The following is a 20,996-nucleotide window of genomic DNA, read 5'->3' as shown; positions in this document are numbered from 1 at the left end:
TCAGTAAGGAGCCTGATGTAGGGCTTGATCCCAGAACCCTGGGGTCATGACCTTCACAAAAGGCAGACTCTTAACCAGCTGAGCCAAGGCACCCCTGTGTTCTTTTGTATTGAACGCACTTTTCTCTTATTTCCAGCCGCCTCCCAGCCCCGTCCTTGGATCCCTGGAAGACTGACCTTCCAGGCCAGGCAGAAGGCAACAGTGAACCACAGGACAGAAACACCACAGCATGGAGATGACAGCCAAGCTGAGGTTGTCTGGTGATTGTGGAGATACTAATGTGGGAAACAAAAGCAAAAGAAATGCAGGTTAAATGAAATCTCCCTACAGCTTGCAGTCCACAGAGGGATACTTGAAAAATGCAAAGTGTGACCTTCCTCAAGGAACTCAGGGCTGCCTTGGTGCCTGCAGGGTTATGATTGACTGAAGACTAGGAGTAATGTTTTTTCAGCCCCGGCTAGCCCCTCAAGGTCCTGAGAGCCTTGCTTCTAGATTCCTTGGAGACTTGCACTATCCCTCACCCCTACTAATTAAAAAGTTTAACCAGTCATTCCTCATAATCCCAGTCTGGCTCATTCTGCCCACAGGTCCTGTTCCGAGAGCAAGGAAGGGGTGAAGGCAAAGGCAGGAGACGCAGGAGGCCCCTAAGTCTCCCGACTAGGCTCTGAGACTATTCCGGGAAGGGAGAGACACTGAGACAGAGCGGAACAAGAGGTAGGGGAACAAAACAAGTTGTCACAACAGTCTCAAGGTCACAAGCTTCCTGGTCAGTTCTCCGTAAAAGACTCCCACCAGAATCCCTCACGGGCAACCCACTCAGGACCCCTCTCATTCTGGAGAGCTTTTCCCCTTTCCATTCTCATCTCCACTTAACAAGTTTCACTTTGCTTCACCCTTTTCTTTCAGTGAGATTCATTCTTGGAGTCCACGGGACAAGACCCCCACACCGCTGTAACAGCAGGAGAGAGGAGAGAAGGCCGTCCCCGTCGCAGTCTGAGCCGCTGTCACTGGATGACGTACCCTTAAGGTCAGGAACCCCCTGAAACCTCCAAGCTAGGGCTCACAGAGGGAAGACATGTTGATAGGGACTGACAACCCCTGAGGGACTGTGCAAAGGCTATCTCTCAAAAGGGAGGCCCCAGCTCGGGTTCACCAGGCTTCTGGAGGCGGGACACCCAGCCCACAACCACCAGCAGAGGCTGTCAGAGCTCTGGAAGACTCAGGCTGTCTATGGCTGAGGAGGGGCTCCCAGAGGAGTTTCTGCCCATGGCCACAGGTCAGACCTCCTGGGCCACTGCACTGACCCTGAAGTCCCAGAAGCCTTTGGTGATGGAACTCAGTGAGCTCTGCGCTCCCCCAGACCCAGACCTGGGACTGGGAGTCTGCGCCATCCACACAGCTCCCCCAGTAAGACACATAAAATTAACCAACCCAGGGCCTACTTCTTGATTCCATATTGAATTATATTGATAAGACTATATACTCATTGCCAAAATGAACACTTTTAATACTTAAGTTTATAAGAAATGTTCATATCTGACAGGCTAGCCTACCCATTAGTCTTAATTATTTTCATTTCCTTGTTATTCGCTTTTATTTTTACACATTATCTTTTTAACCTGTTTGGGAAATTCCACAAAGTAAATTGTTATTTTTATAGGAATACATTAACATATGGAAACCTGATGTGTTTATAACACTGAGTATTTCTGCTGGAGAGCACATTATGCCTTTCCATTTGTTTCTTTTCTTTCTGTCATTATCCTTTTGAATTTTTCTTATTTGTGGCCAAGTCTTGGTTTGGAGAGTTTTTTTGAAGGGGTCTAAGTTTTGTTTCAGTTTTGCTATTTAATGGGTTCTTAAACTGCACTGCATCTTATCCAACAGGAAGAGACCACCTTGCAAACAAACCCCTAGTTCACCTATAGTAGGTGAACGTCTCTCCTAACCCTGCAGGAGGAAGGATGTTTTCCTAGCGACAGCCTGGCCGACAAGAGACAGTCCTAGCTCAGCCAAGGAGAAGTCTCGGTGCTTCAACTCCCTTTACTCCCGTGAACTTTTTGCCTATAACGGCCTTCCCAAACCGCCTTCTCCTCTCCTTTGTTCTGAGGGCCATCCTATGGTTTTGCCCTCATTTGCTAGTCCTGGATTGCAATTCTCTGCTATTCCAGGATAAAGCCCTTTCTGCTGCTAAAATAACTGGCAGCTTTATTTTTAAGGTTAACAGTGAGCACTTGAAGAGCAAGATTTTTTTTTTAATCTCACATTTCTTTGAACCATAAAGCTGACAGCAGGGACCACATAGATGCTCATGCACAAGACCGACCATCAACTCTGCACCCACCCAAACATCGACCATACACAGATGGTCTCACAATTTCCAGAAGCTCCCCGCTCTCTCACTGCTCCCTCCACTCCCAGCCCCCACCCAGCACTCGTCTCAGGGGAACCTGAGAGGTCTGTGGGCCCTTAGAGGTCTGACTGACCACTCCCTTCATGACGGCTGAGCTGGGCAAACTTTGCCTGGAATCTGGCGGTCCTTCCTTGGTAAGAATTCTGGGGTTTGGAGCCCTACTTCAGGGAAATTGTGTTATGTTTTTAAACATAACATATTTTTTCAAAATTTAGTAAAAGCCAGAAACACTATTCCCATTTTATCTTCTGAAAACCAGTAGGTCTTAAACTGACCCACCTCAGTGGACTGAGTGTCCTTAGAGCTGATGCTTCATTTTTATGCAAAATACTTGCATATTATTTCAGGGTTTTTTTCCTTTGATTTTATTTATGTCTCCTTCCTTCTGATGACTTTTCTTCTTTTTTTAGTATGGAGCACTTCACAGATGTGCATGTCATCCTTGAACAGGAAGCATGCTAATCTTCGCTGTATCATTCTACTAAGCCAACACTACTTCTGATGACTTTGAGACCTACATTATTTAAACACGGTTTTTACTCACAAATGCCACTTCCACTTTTAGCTTAAGAATTCTGAGTGGCAGCACCTGAGTGCTCAGTTAGTTAAGCATCCGTCTTTGGATTTCAGCTCAGGTCATGAACTAAGGGTCCTGAGATCGAGCCCTGGATGGAGTCCCACCTCGAGCCCCAATCCAGGCTCCTCACTGGGCATGGAACCTGCCTGAGATTCTTTCTCTCATCTCTCTATCTCTCTACTCTCTCTCCCTCCCTCTGCCCCTCACCACCGCCCCCCACCTCATGCTCTCTCTCAAAAAAAAAAAAAAAAGAAAGAAAGAAAAAGAGAAAACATAAAGAATTCTCAGTGGTTTTCTAATATACCTGCTCTTCCGTTTGTCGGGTTTAAAGCTTTGAGCCGTGTAGACTTTATTTGATGTCCATACTTTGTTTCATCACACATTACTGAATTACACAGTTGTCCCCTGAATGTAATGCGATATTCATTGTACACTAAATGGTCACATCCAGCTATTGCTAAAGATGGATTCTATACGGAAGGGCACAGATGGCCCAGGAGACCCTTCCAGGGCCTGAAAGTCTGGTCGAGCAAAGAATCTTTGTGCCAGGTCCACCCTAAAGACCTGCGGTCAGCTCAACGCGCTAGGCTCAGCCTGGGCTGCAGGGGACTCGGCTCCGTCTCCTGCCCTGCCCCGCCTTCACCAGCGTCTGGGTACCGAAGAGTCTAGGAACACTGACATACTGCGCCTGCGCGCTGCTGTTTCTTGACAGACACGTACTGGACTCCGAGTAGCCAATCCCCGCGGGGTGGGGCGGGACCGTCCACGGCGGTGGGGTTCTGCCGGTGACTGACACACACGGCTGGCCCTACGCTCCGCCCCCTCAGGCCCCTCCTGCACGCCGATTGGAAAGGCTACTTTGCTTGCAGCGCTGATTGGTGGCTTCTGCCTGACACGGCAGTACAAGCCGGTGTCGCGCCCACCGGCGCGGCTCACTTCTCGCCAGGCTGGAAGCGCGCGTGGGCTCTGCGAGGGCGCCAGACCCGGGTGGGCGGTGAGGGCCTCCAGGGAGACTGACGGGAACACAGACGCCCCTGCAGTGCCCTGTGAAACTCTTGTAAACCCTGACTCTGAAACCTTCAAACCCCACCCGGGAGACCCTGGGACCCCTCACCCTGTCTGGCTCCAACTCCCCTCAGCCGCAGGGACACCAAATCTCGCCGCCTCAAGGGAACGCAATTCCTCTGCCTTGGGGGGTCCTCACAGCTCGGTGGGAGACCCCTCCAACCCCTAAGCACCTCAGCTGCAGAAACCTCAAATCCCTCACCCAGAGAAACACTAAATCCCTAATACTTAGAGGCCCAAATCCCCCTGAGTAACACCAATCACCCTCGGCGGAGGCACCCCCAAAACCCTCACCCCGAGACACCCGAAATGTACGCCCACGGAGAGCACATCCCCCCAGCCTCAGAGACCCTGAGGACCATCAGCCTGCGAGCTCGGAAATCCCTCCGGCTCCGCAGACCCCAAGGAACCTCCACGTCAGAAAACCTAAAGCCGGTTCACGAGAGACTTCGGATCTTAGAACGCGAGACCTCTAATCTCTTCAGTCTCCAAGATCCCAAATTCTCTCAGCCTGAGCATTCTCAATCTCTCCAGCCTGAAAGACCCCAGATCTTGTCCTGAGAGACTGCCAACACCGTCAGCCTGAGGAACCCCAGATGTCCTCTGCCCGACGCCCCAGATACCCTTGACATGAGAGCCCCCAACCCCTCCCACGAGTGAGACCAAATCCCCTCGGCCCGGGATCTCTGTCCCTTGGAGAGCCAGACTGCTCACACCACATTTTTCCAGAATCGCCCGTGGGACATCCCGAGAAACCCTCCTTTGGGAAGCACTCACCTCCTCTCCCTGGAGCAGAGCTGTGGGCCTCTGTCGGCAGCCCCAGCCTTCAGGGCCCCCCAGGCCTCCTCCGTGCTCCTCCCGCACCTCAGGACTCCCAGCCAACGCCGGCAGCCACATCCCTCCAGCCTCGCTCCCTCAGACGGCCGAGCTGCAAGGACTAAGAGAAACAAAACCTAGCTCTCCTTAGGGAGTCTGTCAAGGCCAGGAGAGACCCCTCCCTGCCACCAAGACCCCAGACCTCGCCTGCATCTTCTAATCCTCTCTGGGGCCCCCACATGTTCTTGTTCTGGACCCCCCCCCCCCCGCCCAAATGGGAAGACAGACATGGCTCTGGGCAGTGGTCTGGGCTGTGGTCTGGGCTGTCACCCACTCCCAGCACCTTCTTCTTCCACAGGCGCTTTGGCCTTGGGGCAGAGAGACTCATGCGACCACCGACGGCCTCAGAGTCCGAGCAGGGCCTGCCCGGAGGTCCCAGCACCAGGAGCCTCAGCGGGCCCCCAGAGGAGACCCCTGAGAGAGACTCGGGGAGAACAGGGTGGAAGCCCCCGGTGAGAGGTGTGGGAGAAGCTGGGCTCAGCACGGTCTGTAGGGAGGTCGAGGAGGGGGTGGTGACAAGGAGCTGCTCCCTGGAGCACCCCAGACTCCTGGCCTCCACCGGCGGGGGAGCCTCTCCACGCGTGGACACAGGGTGGAGGCGCTTGCTCCTTTACAGGATGGGCGAGGGGACGCAGGACAGAACCATCAGCGCTGGCTCTTTGTCAGGAGACAGCTAGGGAAACGCTCCGCGCTTGTTCGGTTCAGCAGGACACCCTCCGGAGCGGGAGAAGCTCTTCACCCCGCTTCGCAGGAGCGCTCCGAGGACTCGGGGAATGCCCTACATTTAAGGTGGGGGGAGGCCCAGCTCGAAGTCCCCACTGGGGTTCGTAAGCCACTGACGGAATCCTTTCCCAGGCCAAAGATGCTTTCAAAGACATTTCCGTGTACTTCTCCAAGGAAGAATGGACAGAGATGGGAGACTGGGAGAAAATCCGATACAGGAATGTGAAAAGGAACTACGAAGCCCTGATAACTATAGGTAACCGGAAGTGCTGGGTGCTGATGAGCCTGGGAAACTGAGCCAGGCCTGCGGCCCGGTCGTCCTTGGCCTCCGCAGTGGCTCCGTCTGCTCCTAGTTCCCTTCCGTGAGAAGACAAATCTGGAGCGAAACTGTGTTCTTCCCGATCAGTGTAGGGCTCGCGCTGGCGATGCAGAACTCACCCCCTGCCCTGCTCCCAACTCCACCAGCCCTTGCCCTGCTCCCAACTCCACCAGTGGAGTCGCCCTGACTGGGTGGTACTGTCCACTGCCACTGTGCTTGGTTCCTCCTGGCTCTTCCCTCTGAGGACCAGAAGTCTGCTTCTCTCCAGGTCTCAGAGCCCCTCGACCGGCTTTCATGTGTCACCGCAGGCAGGCCATCATACCACGAGTAGATGACACTGAGGATTCGGATGAAGAATGGACGCCAAGGCAGCAAGGTGAGGGGGCCAGGGAGATGTCGGGTTTCCTCCTGAAACCCAAGGTTCAGGGCTCAGCTGTATCTCCGGGGTCAAGAAAGGAAACTCTTTCCTTAAAAACATAAACCCAAGATGTAAAACAGCATATCATATAGTAAGAGGGTATTCATATAAAGTTGTTTTTTTTAACTTTATCTATTTGACAGACAGAGATCACAAGTAGGCAGAGAGGCAGACAGAGAGAGAGACGGGGAAGCAGGCTCCCTGCTGCACAGAGAGCCCGATGCGGGGCTCGATCCCAGGACCCCGAGATCATGACCTGAGCCGAAGGCAGAGGCTTAACCCACTGAGCCACCCAGGCGCCCCCATATAAAGTTTTTAAATGTGGACAATAATTATATCATTTGTAAATACACTAATAGTGTATAATAGTTGGTAAACATATAAAAACAAAAGAAATGCCAAATTCAGAATAGTTATCAGAGAAAATGGAAAGGGTGGCAAGTGGTTCTGCTGTGTCTTGGCTAGTTATCTCTCTTTTTTTAAAGATTCCATTTATTTGATTGATTGAGAGAGAGAGAGGGCACGTGCACAAGAGACCAGGTTGGGGGAGGAGCAGACAGAGCGGGAGAAACAGACTCCCCGCCGAGCCGGGAGCCTGAAGCAGGCCAAGGCCAGGGCCCTGCGGTCATGACCTGAGCTGAAGGCAAACACTTAACCAACTGAGCCACCCAGGTGCCCTATTTTTCTATTTGTTTTTATTTTTGTTTTTGAATTTTAAAAAAGAAGTTAAAAGCTATAAAGATAAAAATAAAAAATAAAGATATATAATTGTGGCAGAATGTTGAGATAAGGCTGAATGGTGGTGGATATATAGGTTTTACATATGATTCTCCACACCTTTTTATATATTTAAAATTCATCATTCTTTTTAAAAAGGCTGTTTTTCCTAAACATTATTACCTAATGAAAGGGAAGTTAAAGAAACCTTAATTAGACTGCAAGTCCACCAAAGAGATAATCTCCGTGATTCCTGTTACTCAGTTATTGGATTAAATGTCTTAGAAGAGAATATGACGAACATATGTAAAGATACATCCTTGTTTATGTTTATTTAATCACACACATAATCGTGTTACCCCACAATGATCCAGAGTCTTAATTCTGGATGAGGGTTTGAGGTAATTATGGAAAGGTCCATCTTCATTTTTTTTAAGTTTTCATTTTAATTCCAGTGAGTTAGCATACAGTGTTGTTACATTAGTTTCAGGTATGTAATATAGCAATCAACACTTCCATGCAACCTGTGCGTATCATGATAAGTGCACTCCTTAATCCCCATAACCTGTTTAACTCATCCCCTCACCCACGTCCCCCCTGGTAACCATCAGAGTGTTCTCCTCTGTAGTTCGGAATTTGTTTCTTGGTTTGCCTCTTTTTTTCCACTTTGCTCATTTGTTTTGTTTCTTAAATTCCACACATCAGTGAAATCATGTGGTAATTATCCTTCTCTGAACGACTATGTCACATAGTATAATACTCTTGCTCCATCCATGTTGTTGCAAATGGCAAGATTTCATTCTTTTTTATAGCTAATATTCATATATATTATATAGAGATATAGATATATTTATATGTATATGTATATATAACACATCTTCTTTATCCATTTGTCAGTTGGACACTTGGACTGTTCCCGTAGTTTGGCTATTGTAGGTATTGATGGTATAAACACTGGGGTGCATGTATCCCTTTGAATCAGTACTTTTTTATTCTTTGCGTAATTTCTAGTAGTGCAATTGCTGGATCATAGGGTAGTTCTATTTTTAACTTTTTAGGAAACTCCATTCTGTTTTCTGGAATAGCTGCACTAGTTTGCATTCTCACCAACAGTGCAAGAGGGTTCCCCTTTCTCCACATCCTCAACCTGTGTTGTTGATTGTAGTCACTGTGACAGGTGTGAGATGACATCTTCTGCAGCTTTTATTTGTATTTCCCTGATGATCAGTGACAGCGAGCATCTTTTCCTATCTGTTGGCCATCTGTATGTCTTTTTCGAAAAAAAGTCTATTCATGTCTTCTGCCCATTTTTTAATTGGATTATTCATTTGGAGGTGTTGAGTTTTATAAATTCTTTATGTATTTTGGATAGTAGCCCTTTGTCAGGTATGTCATTTGTGGGGTGCCTGGGTGGCTCAGTGGGTTAAGCCGCTGCCTTCGGCTCAGGTCATGATCCCAGGTCCTGGGATCGAGTCCCGCATCGGGCTCTCTGCTCAGCAGGGAGCCTGCTTCCCCCTCTCTCTCTGCCTGCCTCTCTGCCTACTTGTGATCTCTGTCTGTCAAATAAATAAATAAAATGTTAAAAAAAAGATATGTCATTTTCAAATATCTTCTCCCATTCTGTAGGCAGCCTTTTAATTTTGTTGGTTGCTTCCTTCACCATGCAGAAGGTTTTCATTTCAATGTAGTCCCAGTAATTTATTTCTGCTTGTTTCCCTTGACTCAGGAGACATATCTAGAAAGACGTATCTGTGACCAGTGGCAAAGAGGTCACTGCCTGTGCTCTCCTCCAGGATTCTTATGGTATTGGGTCTTGCATTTAGGTCTTCAATCCATTCTGAATTTATTTTTGTGTTCGGTGTAAGGAAGTTGCCCAGTTTCATTCTCTTGCTGTCCTGTTTTCCCAACACCATTTGTTGAAGAGATTTATCATTTTCTCATTGGATATTCTTTCTGGCTTTGTTGAAGATCAATTGATCTTATAGTTGTGGGTTCACTTTTGGGTTTTCTGTTCTGTTCCATTGATCTGTGTGTCTATGTTTATGCCAGTACCATACTGTTTTAATTACTAGAGCTTTGTAATAGGACTTGAAGTCCAGAATTGTGCTGCCTCCAGCTTTGCTCTTCTTCTTTTTTTTTTTAAAGATTTTTTTAAATTTATTTATTTGACAGAGAGAGATCACAAGTAGGCAGAGAGGCAGACAGAGAGAGAGAGAGAGAGGAGGAAGCAGGCTCCCCGCCAAGCAGAGAGCCCGATGCGGGACTCGATCCCAGGACCCTGAGATCATGAACTGAGCCGAAGGCAGCGGCTTTACCCACTGAGCCACCCAGGTGCCCCTGCTCTTCTTTTTTAAGGCATCTTTATTCTTTTGCATGTGACTATTCTATTCTCTCAGCATCATTTGTTGAAAAGATTTGTCCTTTCCCCATTCTATAGTCTTGGCATCCTTTACAAAGATTATTCAACTATATGGGCTTTCTATTCTGTTCCATAGATTATATGTCTGTTGTTATGCCAATAATATACTATTTTGATTACTGTAGCCGTGTAATATGTTTTGAATCCAGAAAGTGTGAGTTCTCCAACTTTATTCTTCTTTCTCAAGATTGTTTTGGCCATTTGGGGTCCTCTGAAATTTCATATTAACTTTAGGATGACTTTTTCTATTTTTGCAAAAAAAAATACCATTGGGTTTTGATAAGAATTGCATTGAATCTGTATATTGCTTTGTAGTGTAGACATCTTAATGATATTAAGACCCCTAATCCATGAACATGGGGTGTGTTTCCATTTACTTGTGTCTTCTTTAAATTCCTTCAGTAATGTTTTGTAGTTTTCAGTGCACAAATGTTATACCTCCTTGGTTAAGTTTGCTCCTAATTATTTCATTTCTTTTGGTGTTATTATAAATAAGACTGTTTTCTTAATTTCCTTTTTGGATTATTCATTGTTAGTACATACAAATGCAGATAACTTTTTTATTAAGTTCAATTAGCCAATATATAGTACATCATTAGTTTTTGATGTAGTGTTCAGTGATTCATTAGTTGTGTATAACACCCAATGCTCATCACATCACTTGCCCTCCTTAATACGCATCACCTAGTTACCCCGTCTCCTCACCCCCCCCCACTAATTTTCTTTAACATTCTGTTTGTTGGGGCCCCTGGGTGGCTCAGTGGGTTTAAGCCTCTGCCTTCAGCTCAGGTCATGATCTCAGGGTCCTGGGATCGAGCCCCGCATCAGGCTCTCTGCTCAGCAGGGAGCCTGCTTCCTCCTCTCTCTCTGCCTGCCTCTGCCTTGTGAACCCTGTCTGTCAAATAAATAAATAAAATCTTAAAAAAAAAATTCTGTTTGTTTATTTATTTGAGAGAGAGAGAGCATGCATACACGATGGGGGGGAGTGGCAGATGGAGATGGAAAGGCAGAGACTCTTTCTTTTAATTTTTAATTTTTTTTTTAAAGATTTTATTTATTTATTTGACAGAGAGAGATCACAAGTAGGCAGAGAGGCAGGCAGAGAGAGGGGAAGGGAAGCAGGCCTCCCCTGCTGAGCAGAGAGCCCGATGCGGGACTCGATCCCAGGACCCTGAGATCATGACCTGAGCCGAAGGCAGCGGCTTAATCCACTGAGCCACCCAGGCGCCCTAATTTTTAATTTTTTATTAACATATAATATATTATTAGCCCCAGTGGTACAGGTCTGTGAATTGCCAGGTTTACACACTTGACAGCACTCACCATAGCATATACCTTCCCCAATGTCCATAACACAGCCACCCTATCCCTACCCCCTCCCCGCCAAGCCTCAGTTTGTTTTGTGAGATTAAGTCTCTTATGGTTTGTCTCCCTCCCGATCCCATCTTGTTTCATTTTTTCCTTCCCTGCCCCCCCAAACTCCTCACTTTGCCTCTCAATCTCCTCATATCAGGGAGATCATATGATAATTGTCTTTCTCTGATTGACTTATTTCACTCAGCGTAAGAAAGACAGAGACTGGGGCACCTGGGTGGCTCAGTGGGTTAAGCCGCTGCCTTCGGCTCAGGTCATGATCTCAGGGTCCTGGGATCGAGTCCCGCATCGGACTCTCTGCTCAGCAGGGAGCCTGCTTCCCCCTCTCTCTCTGCCTATCTCTCTGCCTACTTGTGATCTCTCTCTGTCAAATAAATAAATAAAATCTTTAAAAAAAAAAAAAAAAGAAAGAAAGAAAGACAGAGACTCCTAAGGAGACTCTGTACTGAGCACAGAGCCCAACATAGGGCTTGATCACAACTCCAAGATCACAACCAGAGCCAAAACCAAGAGTTAGACACTCAACTGACTGAGCCATGCAGGCAACCTAAATGCAACAAATTTTTTAGTGTTAATTTTATATCCTGAAGCTTTGCTGAATTCATTTGTTAGTTCTCACGGGTTTGTTGTGTGTGTGTGTGTGTGTGTGTGTGTGTGTGTGTGTGTGTGTGTGGAATCTTTAGGATTTTCCACATTTAAGATCATGTCATCTGTGAACAAACAAAATTTTACCTCTTTCTTTCCAAAATGCATGTCCTTTTTTTTTTTCCCAATACCCTGGCTAGGACTTCCAGTACTATATTGAATAGAAGTAGTGAGAGTGGACATCCTTGCCTTGTTCTTGATATTAGAGGAAAAACGTTCAGTTTTTAACTGTAGAGTGTGATGTGGGAGATAGGCTTTTTTATTATGGTGAAGTAATTTCATTCAATTCTCAGTTTGTTGAGTATTTTTGCCATAGAAGTTCATGGCATATGTATTAATATGTGTAATAGATAACTTATGAACATAGTATGAAGCATAAATGAGGTTTTGTGTATTTTTTTTACATTTTAGGTAAATTAGTTCATGCCACCAGTAGCAGCATGGGCTGTGATGATACTTCAGAAACCATTTTCTAATCACCCCTTGATAATCCACGTACTCGACACTCCGTGGTTAAGAATTCTGTGTCTCTAGTGAGAGCCTCTAGAGTCTGGAAACATTTGCCAACCAGAACACTGATTTCTGGGGCGCCTGGGTGGCTCAGTGGGTTAAAGCCTCTGCTTTCGGCTCAGGTCATGATCCCAGGGTCCTGGGATCGAGCCCCGCATCGGGCTCTCTGCTCAGCAGGGAGCCTGCTTCCTCCTCTCTCTCTGCCTGTCTCTCTGCCTACTTGTGATTTCTAACTGTCAAATAAATAAATAAATCTTAAAAAAAAAAAAAAGAACACTGATTTCTTATCACTTTATAGTCAGACCTTCTTGGGTGGCATTCAGAATGGAGCAGAGTAAACACCAGAAGGTGAGTATTTCCCAAAACCTGTGGACAAGAAAATCTTTCTCGTGGATTTAAGCACAGGTAAGAATAGTAGCTGATGCCTTCCTTTCCTGATCTCTTTATCACAATATCCAATATCTTCATCATTTTAATAGCTAATAAAAACAGCAATGATATTAGCAACCACTTGTTTTATTTTCACTGCACTTCAGACTTTAAACATTCACATGAATAAACTTACTTAAACCTTACAACAATCCTATGAGGTGGGTACTATAAATATCACCATTTATAGGTGAACAAATTAAGACAAAGACATGTTTGATTATATACTTGAGATCACAGGACCAGTGATAGTGCAGTCTAATCCTAAGCTCCTTCTCTAAACCACTTATAAGCTCATTAAAACTTTCAGAGTTTTGGGGGCACCTGGGTGGCTCAGTGGGCTAAAAGCCTCTGCCTTCGGCTCAGGTCATGATCCCAGGGTCCTGGGATCAAACCCCACATCAGGCTCTCTGCTCAGCAGGGAGCCTTCCTCCTCCTCTCTCTCTCTCTGCCTGCCTCTCTGTCTACTTGTCTGTCAAATAAATAAAATCTTAAAAAAAAAAAACTTTCAGAGTTTTGTAAAATTTGCAACATTCACTTGATGATTTCAACCTCAGTTCTTTTCTATTATGCTAAAGTGAGAGATGAACTCTAAATAAGAGAAGCTTACAAATATACTAGCAATTCATGCACTGGATGATCCCAGATGCAGAAGCTAGGCTCCTCCTGCAGAAGATAGGCTCTGAGAGCCTCCCATTCTAGTAAGAGGAAGTATCTCCCAGCCCTGAGTAGTTTCAGGTTTGCTGATTGAGAAACAACCAATAAAATGACTTCAAGATTTCATATAGGTTGCATAATATTCATTAGAAACTCCAGATAGGTATCTGGAACTGATCTAAAATGCTCATACTTGTAGGAGAAAACAACAACTGCTTCCTCTGAGCTCTCATTAGACAACTCTCATTTTGTTCAGAATTATTTGTGTAGACTGCCTCCACACGGCAAGCTCTTTCTTCTCAGAAGTCCCAGGCCCAGCTTAAGGCACCAGAGGGCCCCTCAATGTTTTCTGCATGAGAAACTCTGCATTTACAGATTAAACAAAAAATAAAAAGTTCAAGGAATACTAAAAATAATATCTGTGATTTAGATTTTGAACATGGGCACAACTGAGGGGGTAAATTGTAACCTCTTATTCTGACTATATTAAATACCTCACCAAATGATTTGATGATCATTATAATATTTTCTGTCTTCTACAACATTAAGAATTAGTAAATATACCAATTTATAGATCAGGAAACTGAAGAGACTTAGCTGGTGCTACAACCTTATTCAAACAAAGTTGACAGAAACCAGCTAATCTAATTACAAATAGTCTTTCTTGGATATGGCAAATGGAAACTTTAGCATCCTTTTCTTTTTTTCTTTCTTTCTTTCTTTCTTCCTTTTTTTTTTCTTTCTTTCTTTCTTTCTTTTTTTTTTTTTTTTTTTGTTTAGATCCATTTCTACCAACCCTTTGTTTTCTTCCCCATCTCTCTACTCATGTCACCTATTTTCCAGTTGTGTGCCGTCCCCTCCATTTGCCTCCATTTCCTCCTCCATCAAATATCCACTAGTTTACAGAAGATCTTCTCTTTTCCTCTACGAGCCCTCATCACCTTCTATCTCACTATCACAGAGGATAGTGATTCTCCAACTTGTCTTCCCAAGTAATCTCCCTCCCTCACTCTCACTTTTATGGAAAAATTTGAGAAATTTAAGGGGAAAGAGGCTTAAGCCATGGGTTCTATTCTCATATTTGATACCCACATATGCCCTTTCTTTTCCCTCTAGTATTCAGACTCTCTAAGTATTCCCAAGGGTTGTTGAAGTACTAACTAAAGTAATGCATGTGAAAACACACCATAAGCCTTAAAGGAATAAAGAAATGCATGTTGTCTTTTAATATGTGATTCTCACATTGAAGGGAGTACCCAGAGCGCCATTAAGTAATGAATCTAGTTTGAAGGAATTATCAGAAACAGCAAAGTTGCTGAACACAAGTGGCTCAGAGCAGGGCCAGAAACCAGTGTCCCATCCTGGAGAAGCAAGTACCTCTGGACATCACTCCCTACGAAAACTGGGTAAGAAAAAATAATATGGGGACTTTTAGTCCCTCTAAGTTCTCCAGAAAGGTTGATGAATACAATGTAGGTATGTAGGACAGACTTTGCCTAGGCCTGGGTTTAAGCTAGACTTACCTGAGACCTGTAGTTAACATTGAGGCCTTGGACAAATCTTATAAATTCTCTGAGCTCCTGAATTCCAATCTGTAGAATGAAGATAAAGATGTATAGCATTAATTTGAAAGCATTAATTTAACATAAAATAATTGACCCATGCAAGTTGTCCAATAAATCCCTTGGTGATAATAAAAACCATACTTTCTTGGTGTTGAATGCCCAGGCCCTTGCTCAATGCCTGACATGTAATGTGCCCTCAACAAATATTTTCTGAATGAAGAAATATGTGAATGAACCATTTTCTAAGAGGAAAGATTACAAAGATTAATCTGATAATGGCGAAAAAAGTAAAATTGAATTGGCCATCTCTAGTCAGTATGGAATCTTACACTCTGAATAGTTTGGGGACAGCAGAGAACAGAGTATATAGAAGGACAGGTAATAATTTATCAAAGGAGATGGTATGTTTTCTGACAAAACAGGGACTAACACTCCAGACCCCACCAACCTCTCTCACATATTCTTTTCCAACTCAGAACTCAGGAGAAAGGATGTTGAAGTAAAGATGTATAGTCTACGAGAAAGGAAGAGCCTTGCATACCAGGAGGTCAGCGAGCCCCAGGATGATGATTACCTCTGTAAGTGGCCATCTTGGCCCGACTCTCAAAGGAATTTGTTCTCTCCTGATACTGTAACTGGGTCTTGTCTTCGGGTCCCCAAATTATCCCCTCCCTCTAGTGACTGGGAGTACAAGGTAGAGGCCAAATGATGTGAGTGTTGGGCTGTTTCCGAAACTGCTCAAGTCCAGGAACATGCAAAATCCTTTCCTAATCCCTGTTGCTCTCGCCTCCAGATTGTGAGAAGTGTCAGAACTTCTTCATTGACAGCTGTGCTGTTCACGGGCCCCCTACATTTGTAAAGGACAGTGCAGTGGACAAGGGGCAACCCAACCGCTCAGCCCTCACTCTGCCCCCTGGGCTGAGAATCAGACCATCAGGCATCCCTCAGGCTGGGCTTGGAGTATGGAATGAGGCATCTGATCTGCCATTGGGGCTACACTTTGGCCCCTATGAGGGCCAAATCACAGAAGATGAAGAGGCAGCCAACAGTGGATACTCCTGGTTGGTGAGAACCATCATCTCTTCCCCCACCCTCTGGCTTCCCACAACCCTCCTATGGATTGGGAGGACGTCACCTTCTATGTGGATGGGGGTTATAACATGGCTAGCTCTGTGTACTGAGTGGACTTTGCATGAACCTGGAGCTCCTACTTAAAGATCAGAGGGTAAGAGTAGACATAATCATATAGACACAAACAGGTTCCTCCCTTGTGAGGCCCCTGCCCTGAATTGACAAAGTGACCCAGATGTGTAGGTGATGACTAAGGAGCACATCATGTGGTCACACTGGGGACTGATCCCACGCGGGCTGGAAGAGCACAGATCGCAGGAGAGTAAAATAATCCCTCTATTACCTCCCCACCAAAAAAAAAAAAAAAAACTCTTTAATTTCCCTTTCTCAAACTCAGATCACCAAAGGAAGAAACTGCTATGAGTACGTGGATGGAAAAGATAACTCTTGGGCCAACTGGATGAGGTAAGGCCAACAGGGTTCTGGCTTCCAGAGAAATTATACACCGTCACAAACCCATGCTCCTTTCCTTCTTGTCATGCCCCCTCAACGGTCTCCCTCAATCCTCTGTTCCGCATTTTTCTCCTTATAATGCTCTTTCACTTCGAGTGACAGTTTTGGTAAAAAGGAGCTAAGAACATAGTATATGTCCTCAAAATATGCTAGATAAAATTTGAACCCTGGAAAAACCCCTGAGGAGCCCAGATTCATGAGGAATGCTGGATTCACACTTTAATTTATCAACTCAACATTCATGAGCAATTACTGTGTTCCACAGTGGAGTTCATTACTTACACATAGTATGCAACCCATGTCCTATGGAAGACATATTGCAGATAGACAGTAGAGAATTGACTTTAGGAATATTTAACTATAATCTCCCTACTTTTCAAGGGCACACAGTGTAGGGAAAACCTAGAACAAGGGACCTTTAATGCGTGAGGGCAGCAGCTCTTCCTAGCCTCAGTTCTAGTAGAACTGGTTCTGAAACCTGTGTAAAAATGGGCTGCAGAATGGCCACAGGCCTCTGCACTTCATGATCCAGCCCCTTTCCTTGAGGGGCTCACAGGTTAGCAGGGGATGCATTATGTGAATAAATATTGTTTTCCTTTGTTGTTGTGCAAGACAGAGAGAGCTCCAAGTTTCTGTGGGAACTTGGGGGATGCATGCTTCAGACAGGGTATGGGGAGATTGGAGAAAGGCCTCTAAAGGAAGATAAATTTGGGCTGAGTATGGAATGATGCGTAGTGGTCTAGAAGCAGAGTCCATGACCAAACACCATGCTATAAAACAGAACTTAATTTAGAGTTTAGAGAAACTAGATGTCACTGGTCTTTGTGACCAATCAGAGTGATGGTGAGTCTGGAGTTGGGATTTGAAAAATGGTTAAGCAGGCAAGGGGGAGAGCCTTCTAGGCCGACTGAGGGCAGTGAGCAGAACTTAGAGATGGGAATTCATAGGCTGTTTTGACGGAGGCTTGAATATGAGCAGGGCATTCCCTGAGGAGCAGTGGGGGAGTGGGCGGTGTAACAGCATGGAGGCCTTCAGGTGGTGGGAACTGACCTCCTCTGGTCCTCTTTCCCAGGTATGTGAACTGTGCCAGGGATGATGAGGAGCAGAACCTGGTGGCCTTTCAGTATCGCAGGCAGATCTTCTACCGAACCTGCCGGGTCATCAGGCCAGGCTGCGAACTGCTGGTCTGGTATGGGGACGAGTATGGCCAGGAGCTGGGCATCAAGTGGGGAAGCAAGTGGAAGAGCGAGCTCACGGCAGAGAAAGGTGGGCACCACTGCTCTTCAAAACAGAAAGAGAAAGAAGAGATCTCCTGGGCAGTTTCCACAGTCCAACTCTTAAGTAGAGTAAACCCTGTCTAAAGTCAATGCAGTTGCAATTCCGATGCGTCAGAAATAATTCGGAATTCACAGGCATGGGACTCTTAGGAACATTTTTTTAAAATTTTTAATTTCTGTTCTGATTTCTTAAATACTTCATACACAAAATATATAATAGAATATACTGATTAAAAAATTGTAGAGGCAAAAACAAGTTTTCAAGCACCTACCGGCTCTCTTACCAAGGCAGTTTCTTCTGCCCTTTTAGCTCTTTCTTCTTAATTTGCTCCATATTTCTTTTTTTTTTTTTTTGGCCTCATATTTCTAAATGATATCTGTCTGTTGGTGTGTACTCACCCACAATTCAGGTAGCTGTCATAGGAGTCCCTACTCTGTGCCAGACAGGCTTCCAAGAATGAACAAGGTTTTCAGAGTCACTGCTATTCAGCAGCTGATGACTGAATGAATGAGGAAACACGAAACACGTGCACATAGGTATGCGTGTGCATAACAGCACACAACAATTAGTGCTCTGAAAAACAAGCTAGTCCTCAGAAAGTGTCTGGGGACCAATGTGAGGGAAGGGTGAGTGCAACAGAGCTTGGATAGGGAAGGGCTCTCCCAGGAGGTAACATCTGAGGTCTGCAAGCGCCTGTGAGCAAAGGATTCCAGGCAAAGGGGTCCATGTGGACGGCTGCCCCGAGGCACAAGAGAGGTGGGTGTGTGTGGTGTGTGGCTGAGAACCCCCTCCCACCCCGGATAGAGGAAGCATAGGGGTCAGGAATGGAGGTCAGAGAGATCCACAGACTTCCTAGAGCCTATGGTCCATGCTGACACACTGGGGGTTTTCCTGACTGAGATGAAACAATGTGCAGTTTCCAACTGGCAAGTGGTGTGTTCTGTTTTGAGATGATCCTATGGTTAATTTTGGAGAAAGACTGCAGTGGGGAATCCCCTCCAAGACTACATCATCTCTAAGTGAGAGAAGATGGTGGATTGGCCGGAGATGGATGGCGTTGGGGGTGATATATATCCCCATAACTGGTTGGGAAAATATTTTGAAACAGGACTTCCTATTGTATTTGAAATGGGCTAAGACTGAAGGAAATAAATACAGTATGAAGGGTATATTTTTATATTATGATTTGCAGAAAACTAAAAAAGAAGCAATTTATAACATAGTTGGGGCAGCAGGAGCCAGAGCCCTTTAGGCAATGAAACCTGCGCAAGTGTCTCGTCCAATCTACATCTCACTTTCTAGTTGAGATCCAGACGCATACTGGTCCTCAGTTAAAAATGTCCTTTTAAATGGGGAGACTAGGGTTTGTGTTTCCTCACACATTCCATTGAAGTCACCCAGAGTCACTGCAAATGCTGTCACAGAATCATACAACTTAGAAGGTGCTTGTATGTGGGGAAAGGTCACTGTCTGTCCATCTATATAAGGAGGGAAGCTGCCTCTGACACTACTTGAAGGTACCTAGTCTGTGTGATACATAGAAAAGCCCCTCAGTATGGGCTTTAGGATTTCTGAGGAAGATGTAGTGAGTAAAAACGGAATGGAAGAGTGAAGGAACCCTTGGCAGGAGACAGAGCTTGCATTGTCAACACAATAAAAATGAGTACCAGGATGGCCTTACCAGGAGACAAAGCATACCACACAGCCAGTGGCATCAACATCTACCTGACCAAAAATTTCCTTTTTCAGCAGAACCAAAGCCAGAGATACATCCCTGTCCTTCTTGCACTCTGGCTTTCTCCAGTCAGAAATTCCTCAGTCAACATTTGGAACGCAGTCACCCTTCTCAGATCCTCCCACGAATATCTGCAGGGGAACATTTCCAGCCAGAGGATCCCTGCCCAGGCGAACAAAATCACCAGCAGCAGCAACATTCTGATCCGCAGAACTGGAATGACAAAGCTAAAGGTCAAGAGGTCAAAGAAAGTTTCAAACCTTTGCTTGAAAGTATAAGGCAGAGGAGAAATTCAAGAGCCTTTCCCACCCCATGCGAAGGACAAACAGGGTATGAGGGAATGGTGGAGGAAGAGCCCAGCACAGGCCAGAAACTGAATCCAGAGGAGACGGGAAAATTATTCATGGGGGGAGGAATGTCAAGAGTTATAAGAGTCAAATATAGAGGCAGTGGGCAAGGCTTCGATGATAGGTCACATCTCAGCAGACACCAGAGAACACACAAAGAGGAGAAGCCGTCTGTTGGCAAGGAGCCGAGGAGGGAGTTCATTCATAAGTCAGTCCTTGTTACACACCAGAGGACCCACACAGGGGAGAAGCCCTACGTTTGCAGGGAGTGTGGGCGAGGCTTTACACAGAGGTCACATCTCATCACACACCAGAGGACACACACAGGGGAGAAGCCCTACGTTTGCAGGGAGTGTGGGCGAGGCTTTACACTGAGGTCAAATCTCATCAGACACCAGAGGACACACACAGGGGAGAAGCCCTACGTTTGCAGGGAGTGTGGGCGAGGCTTTACACTGAGGTCAAATCTCATCAGACACCAGAGGACCCACACAGGGGAGAAGCCCTACGTTTGCAGGGAGTGTGGGCGAGGCTTTACACGGAGGTCAAATCTCATCACACACCAGAGGACACACACAGGGGAGAAGCCCTACGTTTGCAGGGAGTGTGGGCGAGGCTTTACACAGAGGTCACATCTCATCACACACCAGAGGACACACACAGGGGAGAAGCCCTACGTTTGCAGGGAGTGTGGGCGAGGCTTTACACAGAGGTCACATCTCATCACACACCAGAGGACACACACAGGGGAGAAGCCCTACGTTTGCAGGGAGTGTGGGCGAGGCTTTACACGGAGGTCAAATCTCATCACACACCAGAGGACACACACAGAGGCTTTACCAATAAATTGCATCTCCATGACCAGAGGAAAAATGTAGCCACCACACACTCCATACCCCAGCTCTGAGGGAGGTTCAGAGGAAGCCTACTGAGGCCTTACACCCTAAGAATATAATGAGAGCACATATAACTGATTAAAGAAATTCTCTACTTTCGGGACAACAGATGAGGTATACAAACAGGGGAAGGTTCCTTAAGTGCTCTGGAGATGTCGACACCAATCCCCTCCATGGTTTTTTGCCCTCCTGTTCTAATAAATTTCATGTTCATATGAATCTGAAGTCCACATCATACACCTCGCTCCCCTCTTATCACTGAAAGCAGAAGGCTCCAGGAGGGCGAGATGACTCCTATTTTTGGTCCACGTCTCCACAGGAAGATTCAACCCCTGGAAAGGAGTAACTCAGGAGTGAATCTAGTTAGCGCACTGAAGAATCAATTTCTGGGCCAGGGAGAGAAATCAAGGATTTGACACGGACTCATCAGGGAAGGGAATTCTCTGGTC

General features: G+C 45.8%; 1 protein-coding gene, 1 non-coding gene and 1 pseudogene across 2 annotated transcripts; 1 reads left to right on the top strand and 2 right to left on the bottom strand.

The window, feature by feature from the left end:
- Positions 1 to 2,818: 2,818 nt before the first annotated feature.
- Positions 2,819 to 2,922, bottom strand: LOC116580360. The gene has a single exon (XR_004281615.1). It is a non-coding gene; the product is annotated as a U6 spliceosomal RNA (small nuclear RNA).
- A 531-nt stretch (positions 2,923 to 3,453) lies between these two features.
- On the bottom strand, positions 3,454 to 5,126 carry LOC116580186 (annotated as a pseudogene).
- On the top strand, positions 3,946 to 19,663 carry PRDM7 (PR/SET domain 7). Its single transcript, XM_032323460.1, has 11 exons — positions 3,946 to 3,984; positions 5,230 to 5,383; positions 5,787 to 5,910; positions 6,242 to 6,349; positions 12,355 to 12,404; positions 14,392 to 14,548; positions 15,184 to 15,285; positions 15,501 to 15,772; positions 16,176 to 16,243; positions 17,364 to 17,557; positions 19,197 to 19,663. Exons 2-11 carry the CDS (start codon positions 5,258 to 5,260, stop codon positions 19,580 to 19,582), a joined length of 1,587 nt encoding a protein of 528 aa, XP_032179351.1. The 5' UTR covers positions 3,946 to 3,984; positions 5,230 to 5,257; the 3' UTR covers positions 19,583 to 19,663.
- Positions 19,664 to 20,996: the final 1,333 nt, after the last annotated feature.

Source organism: Mustela erminea, chromosome 19, assembly GCF_009829155.1.
Source record: "Mustela erminea isolate mMusErm1 chromosome 19, mMusErm1.Pri, whole genome shotgun sequence".
NCBI lineage: Eukaryota > Metazoa > Chordata > Mammalia > Carnivora > Mustelidae > Mustela > Mustela erminea.
Note: the sequence above shows the minus strand (reverse complement) of the source record. Positions and strands in the feature narration are given on the sequence as shown.